This window comes from Oncorhynchus clarkii, chromosome 4, assembly GCF_045791955.1.
Source record: "Oncorhynchus clarkii lewisi isolate Uvic-CL-2024 chromosome 4, UVic_Ocla_1.0, whole genome shotgun sequence".
Lineage (NCBI taxonomy): Eukaryota > Metazoa > Chordata > Actinopteri > Salmoniformes > Salmonidae > Oncorhynchus > Oncorhynchus clarkii.
The window spans coordinates 88158791-88168995 of NC_092150.1; the positions used below are offsets into that span (position 1 = coordinate 88158791).

The 10205-nt window shown below is 43.0% G+C and overlaps 1 protein-coding gene across 1 annotated transcript; it reads right to left on the bottom strand.

Moving 5' to 3' along the window:
• Positions 1–2523: 2523 nt before the first annotated feature.
• On the bottom strand, positions 2524–3747 carry LOC139407888 (uncharacterized). The gene is made up of 3 exons (XM_071151763.1): positions 3632–3747; positions 3486–3541; positions 2524–3395 (listed from the first exon to the last, which is right to left on the bottom strand). Exon 3 carries the CDS (start codon positions 3258–3260, stop codon positions 2853–2855), a length of 408 nt encoding a protein of 135 aa, XP_071007864.1. The 5' UTR covers positions 3261–3395; positions 3486–3541; positions 3632–3747; the 3' UTR covers positions 2524–2852.
• Between the last annotated feature and the right edge of the window lie 6458 nt (positions 3748–10205).

Consider the following 10205-nt stretch of genomic DNA (forward strand, 5'->3'; position numbering starts at 1 on the left):
TTTCTATCCTAAGCTGTCAATTATATGCATATTCTAGCATCTTGTCCTGACAAAATAGCCGTTAACTTTGGGGATGTTATTTTTCCAAAAATGAAAATAGTGCCCCCTAGATTCAAGAGGTTAACAGTCCGTAGAAATAAGCCAAACAATGTATAGAATCAATCTTTAGGATGTTTTTAACATAAATCTTCAATAATGTTCCAACCGGAGAATTCCTTTGTCTATAAAAATTCATTGGAACGCAGATACCTCTCACAGGAGCGTGCGTGAACAGCTCATGGCAGACACCTGATTGAAAGAGCTCTCTTTCTCTCCCCCTTCACAGTAGAAGCCTGACACAAGGTTCTTGAGACTGTTGACATCTAGTGGAAGCCTTAGGTAGTGCAATATGACCCCATAGACACTGTATATTCAATAGGCAATGAGTTGAAAAACTACAAACCTCAGATTTCTAACTTCCTGGTTGGATTGTTTCTCAGGTTTTTGCCTGCCATATGAGTTATGTTATACTCACAGACATCATTCAAAAAGTGTTAGAACCTTCAGAGTGTGTTCTATCCAGATATACTAATAATATGCATATCTTAGCTTCTGGGCCCGAGTAGCAGGCAGTTTACTCTGGGCACCTTATTCATCCAAGCTACTCAATACTGCCCTCCAGCCATAAGAAGTTTAACCAAGACTCCTAGAAATAATGATTAATCTAGCTAGGCCTAAGACCCCTAGTCATAATGATTAATCTAGCTAGGTCTAAGACCCCTAGTCATAATGATTAATCTAGCTAGGTTTAAGACCCCTAGACATAATGATTAGTCTAGCTTGGCCTAAGACCCCTAAACATAATGATTCATCTTGCTGGGCATAAAACCATGAGACATAATGATTAATCTAGCTAAACCTAAAATTCCATTAACATAACAAGTGCAGTCAGATCAGTAGCGTAGTTTTTTTTATTTATTTTTTATTAAACCTTTGTTTAACCAGGTAGGCTAGTTGAGAACAAGTTGTCATTTACAACTGCGACCTGGCCAAGATAAAGCAAAGAAGTTCGACACATACAACAACACAGAGTTACACATGGAATAAACAAACATACAGAATAATACAGTAGAAAAAATAAATATATTTGGTGGCGAGGTAATTATGATATAGCAATTAAACACTGGAGTGATAGATGTTCAGAAGATGAATGTGCAAGTAGAGATACTGGGGTTCAAAGGAGCAAAATAAATAAATGAATACAGTATGGGGATGAGCTAGATGGATGGGTTATTTACAGATGGGCTATGTACAGGTGCAATGATCTGTGAGCTGCTCTGACAGCTGGTGCTTGAAGTTAGTGAGGGAGATAAGGGTCTCCAGCTTCAGTGATTTTTGCAGTTCGTTCCAGTCATTGGCAGCAGAGAACTGGAATGAAAGGCGGCCAAAGGAGGAATTGTCTATGAGGGTGCCGCTATAGTGACTAGTGTACTGAGATAAGGCGGGGCTTTACCTAGCAACGACTTGATGGCCTGGAGCCAGTGGGTTTGGCAACGAGAGAGTACAGTTCGCAGTGGTGGGAAGTATATGAGGCTTTGGTGACAAAACAGATGGCACTGTGATAGACTGCATTCAATTTGTTGAGAGTTTGAGGCTATTTTGTAAATGATATCGCCGAAGTCGATGATTGGTAGGATAGTCAGTTTTACAAGGATATGTTTGGCAGCATGAGTGAGGGATGCTTTGTTGCGAAATAGGAAGTCCAGTCTAGATTTAATTGGAGATGCTTGCTACCATGGGAACATACAAATGGACTGTGCTATGATTTGCAGTCACTGCCCTATCTCTATGTCCTTGTCCTCTCTCTGCTTCTTTTATATTGATTCTGTACTGTTGAGGAAAGAGCTTGCAAGGAAGCATTTCAATGTATCGTTTACACCCAGTGTCCTGTGGAGGTCATACCTGGGTAGAAAAGGGTTTTGTAGTTTATTTCAGCTTTTCAAATGCTAAAGGTACTTGAATGTATATTTTAGGATCCCCATTAGCCGAGGACAATGGCGAAAGCTAGTCTTACTGGGGTCCGACAAACACACTTGGCAATTTACATATGTTAATGCTTTAAGTGTTTGTGCATCTGTTAACACACACAACCAGTAGGTCACATGGGAGAGGCGTTGTGCCGTGAGGTGTTGCTTTGTTTTCTTTAAACCCGGTTTGCTGGTCTCTTGTGCTATATGGAAGGGAGTTCCAGCCAATCATGGCTCTATATAATACTGTGCGTTTGTTCTTGATTTGGGGACTGTGAAAAGACCCCTGGTGGAATAAGTGTGTGCGTCACTGCTGTGTTTATGTTGACTATGCAAACAATGAGGAATTAAAACAAGAAATGCAGGCACCCTTTCCACAACTACCAGAAACAAAGGTAAACAAATCTGTTTACACAAGTGGTGTGACCCACAATCTCTTTTTCTCCAGACCCAGTCTGTCCCCAATGGTAGGCAGAAGAGAAACCCACATTTAAAAGACTAGGCATTTTGGAAGTCAAATTGTTTATTGAACAAATCATGCAAGAGTAGCAGGAACACCAGGACACATCAAAATCATAACCGTATAACCTAAGTGTCAGCAATAGTGGCCAAATCAGATGTCAATTTGTCGTATGGTTTTGAAAACAATTCATACCATTGTAGTGTTCACCCCTGTAAACAATTTGCATAAAGATGTGCAAGTGAAGGTGATCCTCATTTCAAACAAGCGCATTAGTTTGCATAATTCCTCACCTCAATGACCTTTGCCCTTTTCTTCAAATGGAGGCACAGTAACAGGGGAAAGACGATTAAGGAGTTGGGCAAACCAAATTATGATCTCCCTATCTAGCTTGCTGAGGGGTCGGGCCGTCTGTTTAAGGCCGGCCGCCGCTCCTGCAGAGGCGTGGGGGCTGGCGGATGCTTCTGCAGAGGTATGGTTTGCAGTTCCTTCAGCTGAGGCGCGGGCCGCTTCTGCAGGGGCGCGTGGGCCGGCGGCCGCTTCTGCAGGGGTATGGTTGGCAGTTGCTTCAGCTGAGGCGTGGGGGCCAGCCGCTTCTGCAGAGGCATGGTTGGCAGTTGCTTCAGCTGAGGCATGAGCCGCTTCTGCAGAGGCGCAGGGGCTGGCGGCCGCTTCTGCAGAGGTATGGTTGGCAGTTGCTCCAGCAAAGGCGTGGGGGCCAGCCGCTTCTGCAGAGACATGGTTGGCAGTTGCTTCAGCTGAGGCACAGGGGCCATTGGCTTCTGCCGAGGCATGGTTGGCAGTTGGACCCAGCGTCACACTTGCCAGGGTATTGTGGCCAGTAGCTTTAGCATTTGGACCAGACACCGCACATGCTTGGGATCCAGTTGGTTCAGGTCCAGTGTAGGCAGGATGCCCATAAGCATCACCTAGGAAACAAAGAAAACATTGTGGTAAAATGCCAGCCTTAAGCCATTGGAACTAGACTGTGATTTGAATTAGTTTGAACCAAAACGCACCTTGAAGGGTAAAACACGTTATCCCTCCAATTATCAGGCAACAAATCCAAGAAACACTACAAAACATTCAGACAGGTAAACATCAATAACCAGTGAACACTTTAAGACAAGGTAAACAAACCAGATGAATACATTGAAAAACTAACCTCAAAGAGAGTCCAAAAGTCACAGCCATTTTTGTGATCAAAACCACAACCATATTCAGAACTAATGCTAGACAGACACCCTGCCAGAATATCCCTGTTGCAATGTCTAACAGCTGTTTTCATTGCACCTCATAAAGGAATCCCAGACCTGAATGGCTAATTATGTACAGGTGTCAACCAATGAACTTACTTTCAATTGGTTCAATTTCCCAATTGCGATTAGGTGCTCTTGATTTCATTCAGCTGGTGTGCTGGAGGGTGGAGTTTACACATCATGGACCAATCCGACTGTTTTAAAGAGTGAACTCTACCCACCCATTCCAGATTGAGCCAATTGTTTTTCAACCGGAGTCATCAGTTGACGCATGGTGAACAACAGAGATGAATGTTCGACAAAAAAGCACACCAAATTAATTTCAATATTTTACAGAAAACAGACAAATGATAAATGCATATTCAATTTCATACATGTCCATGCTTCCGTAGCTGCCAAATTCTGATCTTTTTACCACTAATTGGTCTTTTCACCAATCAGATCAGCCGTCTTGCCAGAAAAACACTTCTATTTTATGTTCACCAGCTAGAAAGTAGCCTATCAGATTGACCTGTCAGAATGCTATCATGAATGATATCATCAATCCAGTGGCCTTTTGTTCTCATGTGTGTTACAGAAACACTGCTAACCCAACAACAGTACTAGGTGCCTGTACTACAGAAATACAGCTAACCAAACAACAGTACTAGGTGCCTGTACTAGAGAAACACTGCTAACCCAACAACAGTACTGGGTGCCTGTACTACAGAAACATTGTTAACCCAACAACAGTACTAGGTGCCTGTACTACAGAAATACAGCTAACCCAACAACAGTGCTAGGTGCCTGTACTACAGAAACACTGCTAACCCAACAACAGTACTAGGTGCCTGTACTACAGAAACACTGTTAACCCAACAACAGTACTAGGTGACTGTACTACAGAAACACTGCTAACCCAACAACAGTACTAGGTGCCTGTACTACAGAAACACTGCTAACCCAACAACAGTACTAGGTGCCTGTACAACAGAAACACTGTTAACCCAACAACAGTACTCTGTGCCTGCTCACTTGAATTAAAGGGTAACTACACAAAATAAATCTAATTTTCATAGGATATCCCCAGACCTTAAAGGTGGTCTCCTCATTTTTTTAAAACGTTTTTGTGTACTTCCAATGATGTTGTTTTTATGTTAAGAAAGTGTGACTTTGAGAGCAAAAACAGGAAAATAAAAAATTATAATAGTAGGCCTAACAATGCAGTATAGAGTTCACTCACTTTACCCATTGTGAGTGAACACGCACTTTCGTGATACAATTGTACTTTTAAATATTTTTACATATATGAGGCTTCATGTTCAAAATCGTTCAGTGGGGTGTTTCTTTAGCATATCATTATACACAATAAGTCCGATTTTATTACCTTCTGTTGACAGCCGTGCAGCTTTCTCTAACCATTTTTGTTTTGTTTTACACGTTGTGGTGATTGTCTTCAAAGTTGCTTCCACGGGTCTTAAAAAGATAAATGAACATGACAAGACCTGAATTAAAATAAAAAGCTTGTGGTACGCTCAGTGCTCCATTTACACTTCACAGATACGCTTGTTTTTGTGACCATTTTTTTCATAAACAGCAATTTTGCATTAATATGAACAACATATATTAAAATATTTACGTGGTGTGTCATTTAATCGATAACTATCTTACCTCTATATTGGTTTCTTTGCACATCGCGCCAACAGAAACAACCCTCTTTCTGGTAACAACATACAGGAACTCAAGTCCTTCTGGTCACCTGACTTAGATTTCCTCACAATCAAATGTCGACCGCATTATCTACCAAGGTAATTCTCTTTGATTATAATCACAGCCGTATATATCCCCCCCCAAGCAGACACAATGATGGCCCCGAACAAACTTTATTTGACTCTATGCAAACTGGAAACCACATATCCTGAGGCTGCATTCATTGTAGCTGGGGAATTTAACAAGGCTAATCTGAAAACAAGACTCCCTAAATTGTATCAGCATATCGATTGCGCAACCAGGGCTGGTTAAACCCTGGATCATTGTTATTCTAACTTCTGCGACACATATATGGCCCTCCCCCGCCCTCCTTTTGGGAAAAGCTGACAACGACTCCATTTTGTTGCTCCCAGCCTACAGACAGAAACTAAAACAAGAAGCTCCCGCGCTCAGGTCTGTTCAACACTGGTCCGACCAATCTGATTCCACGCTTCAAGACTGCTTCGATCAAGTGAATTGGGATATGTTCCGCATTGCGTCCAACAACAACATTGACGAATAGGCTGATTTGATGAGTGAGTTCATTAGAAAGTGCATTGATGATGCATATCAACGATTAAAACATTCCCAAACCAGAAACCGTGGATTGATGGCAGCATTCGTGAGAAACTGAAAGTGCGAACCACTGCTTTTAACCAGGGCAAGGTGACCGGAAACATGACCGAATACAAACAGTGGAGCTATTCCCTCCACAAGGCAATCAAACAAGCTAAGCGTCAGTATAGAGACAAAGTAGAGTCGCAATTCAACGACTCAGACACAAGAGGTATGTGGTAGGGTTTACAGTCAATCACGGATTACAAAAAGAAAACCAATCCCGTCGAGGACCAGGATGTCTTGCTCCCAGACAGACTAAATAACTTTTTTGCACGCTTTGAGGACAATACAGTGCCACTGACATGGCCCCCAACCAAAACCTGCGGACACTCCTTCACTGCAGCCGAAGTGAGCAGGCCCAGACGGCATCCCCAGCCGAAATCCTCAGAGCATGCGCAGACCAGCTGGCTGGTGTGTTTACGGACATATTCAATCAATCCTGATCCCAGTCTGCTGTTCCCACATGCTTCAAGAGGATGCCCATTGTCCCTGTTCCCAAGAAAGCTAAGGTAACTGAGCTAAACGACTACCAGCACTCACCGTCATCATGAAGTGCTTTGAGAGACTAGTCAAGGACCATATCACCTCCACCCTACCTGACACCACTCCAATTTGCTTACCGCCCAAATAGGTCCACGGACGATGCAATCGCAACCACACTGCACACTGCCTTAACCGTTCTGGACAAGAGGAATACCTATGTGAGAATGCTGTTCATCGACTACAGCTCAGCATCTAACACCATAGCACCCTCCAAACTCGTCATCAAGCTCGAGACCCTGGGTCTCGACCCCGCCCTGTGCAACTGGGTACTGGACTTCCTGACGGGGCGCCCCCAGGTGGTGAGGGTAGGTAACATCTCCACTCCGCTGATCCTCAACACTGGGGCCCCAAAAGGGTGCGTTCTGAGCCCTAAACCTAACCCTGTACTCCCTGTTCCCCCACGACTGCGTGACCATGCACGCCTCCAACTCAATCATCAAGTTTGCGGACGACACTACAGTGGTAGGCTTGATTACCAACAATGACGAGACGGCCTACAGGGAGGAGGTGAGGGCCCTCGGAGTGTGGTGTCAGGAAAATAACCTCACAATCAACGTCAACAAAACAAAGGAGATGATTGTGGATTTCAGGAAACAGAGGGAGCACCCCCCTATCCACATCGACGGGACAGTAGTGGAGAGGGTAGTAAGTTAAGTTCCTCGGCGTACATATCACGGACAAATTGAATTGGTCCACCCACACAGACAGCGTGGTGAAGAAGGTGCAGCAGCGCCTCTTCAACCTCAGGAGGCTGAAGAAATTTGGCTTGTCACCAAAAGCACACAAACTTCTACAGATGCACAATCGAGAGCATCCAGCATGTCGGGCTGTATCACCGCCTGGTAGGGCAACTGCTCCGCCCACAACCGTAAGGCAGAGGGTAGTGAGGTCTGCACAATGCAAATCCGGGGGCAAACTACCTGCCCTCCAGGACACCTACACCACCCGATGTCACAGGAAGGCCATAAAGATCATCAAGGACAACATCCACCCGAGCCACTGCCTGTTCACCCAGCTATCATCCAGAAGGCGAGGTCAGTACAGGTGCATCAAGGCAGGGACGGAGAGACAGAAGCTGTTTTTCAATCTCAAGGCCATCAGACTGTTAAACAGCCATCACTAACATTGAGTGGCTGCTGCCAACACACCGACTCAACTCCAGCCACTTTAATAATAGAAATTGATGTAAAAATATATCACTAGCCACTAAACAATGATACTTAATATAATGTTTACATACCCTACATTACTCATCTCATATGTATATACTGTTCTCTATACCATCTATTGCATCTTTATGTAATACATGTATCACTAGCCACTTTAAACTATGCCACTTCGTTTACATACCCTACATTACTCATCTCATATGAATATATTGTACTCGATACCATCTACTGCATCTTGCCTATGCCGTTCTGTACCATCACTCATTCATATATCTTTATGTACATATTCTTTATCCCTTTACAATTGTTTGTATAAGGTAGTAGTTTTGGAATTGTTAGGTTAGATTACTTGTTGGTTATTACTGCATTGTCCGAACTAGAAGCATAAGCATTTCACTACACTCGCATTAACATCTGCTAACCATGTGTATGTGACAAATAAAATTTGATTTGATTGAATTGGTAAATTCACTCTGGCTATCTACTCCGATTGCAGAGCACTCTCATCTGTGTGACAGATTGCAGAACAACTGATGAATTTACAAATGTGCAACACCTGCTGAATATGACCGGTGTCAGTAAACAACAGAAGTAATTGTTAGTCAAGAACGCTATAGATAACATGTTAACAGCCTAACCAGCTCTGCTACACTGAGTAAAATGGTCAGTGAGGTGTTCTCTCGTTTCTGTCTGGAATAAGCTAGCTAACAAGCTAGCCAACTTTAGCCAGTTAGCTTGGGTGCTTGGTTGGGACAAGCATGGGTTGTCAGGCAAGCTGCAGAAGGACAAGTAGGCTGCAAATCTCCATTGATTATCAGTGCAATTCTGACAGCCAGCTGAAAACGTTTGAGAGGGTTAATCTAATGTTCCTTTGTTCGATTTTTAGCTTATCTTGCTCTGGCTAGCATTAGTTATTGATCTTGTTGATATTTATAACTGAGGGAGAGAGAGCCTATCGTTTCATGGTTGTTTGATCAATGGGACTGTAAAGATCCCAAATGTAAGAGGACTCATGTGAATGTTAACCAGCCATTAAAAAAGGGTGGGACAACATTCCACAGGCCACAAATAACAGCCTGATTAACTCTATGCAAAGGACATGTGTTGTGCTGCATGAAGCAAATGTTGTTCACTCCAGATATTGACTGGTTTTCTGATCCACGCCCCTACCTTTAAAGAAAAGTTCTGTGATCAACAGATATTTGTATTCCCAGTCATTTGAAATCTACAGATTAGGTCCTAATGAATTGATTTCAATTTACTGATTTCCTTAAACGAACTGTAACCCAGTAAAATGTTTGAAATTATTGCATGTTTTGTTCAGTATATAAAAGGGTAACTCCCAACCCCAATTTCAGCTTTTGCCCAACCCCCTAAAATAAATAAAATGCATTTAGGTGAGAAGTAGTCGTGGAGGGAAATGACTCATCGATACAGCATTCATTTTGGGTGAGGATAAACATAGTTGCACTTGATCCCAACACTTGCTCACTAAAGCATATTTACCAGAAGTCCACTGACATGATTTGATAATACAATGATGTGCATTGCAAGCAAATCTGGTTCTGGACAGATAGCTTACAGTGATAAAGCACTGCATTTCTGACATCTATTTCCCCTTGCAGTGTATGTTGGAATCCCCCATGGGGTACAAAACAAATCTTTGCAATTGGCTCAATCTGATATGGGTGGGTAGAGTTCACTCTTTAAAACTGTCGGATTGGTCCATGATGTGTAAACTCCACCCTCCAGCACACCAGTGCACACCAGCTGCATGAAATCAAGAGCACCTAATCGCAATTGGGAAATTGAACCAATTGAAATTAGGTTCATTGGTTGACACCTGTACATAATTAGCAATTCAGGTAAGAAGGGTCTGGGATTCCTTTATGAGGTGCAACGAAAACAGCTGTTAGACATTGCAACAGCGATATTCTGGCAGGGTGTCTGTCTAGCATTAGTTCTGAATACAGTTGTGGTTTTGATCACTAATATGGCTGTGACTTTTGGACTCTTTTTGAGGTTAGTTTTTCAATGTATTCATCTGGTTGGTTTACCTTGTCTTAAAGTGTTCACTGGTTATTGATGTTTACCTGTGTGAATGTTTTGTAGTGTTTCTTGGATTTGTTGCCTGCTAATTGGAGGGATAACGTGTTTTACCCTTCAAGGTGCGTTTTGGTTCAAACTAATTAAAATCACAGTGTAGTTCCAATGGCTTAAGGCTGGCATTTTACCACAATGTTTTCTTTGTTTCCTAGGTGATGCTTATGGGCATCCTTCCTGCACTGGACCTGAACCAACTGGATCCCAAGCAAGTGTGGTGTCTGGTCCAAATGCTAAAGCTACTGGCCACAATACCCTGGCAAGTGTGACGCAGGGTCCAACAGCCAACCATGCCTCGGCAGAAGCGGCCCGCACCTCA

What these genes read in the sequence shown, in the direction of transcription:
- LOC139407888 (XM_071151763.1), bottom strand. Translation starts at nt 3,260, where the DNA reads ATGCCTCGGCAGAAGCCAATGGCCCCTGTGCCTCAGCTGAAGCAACTG.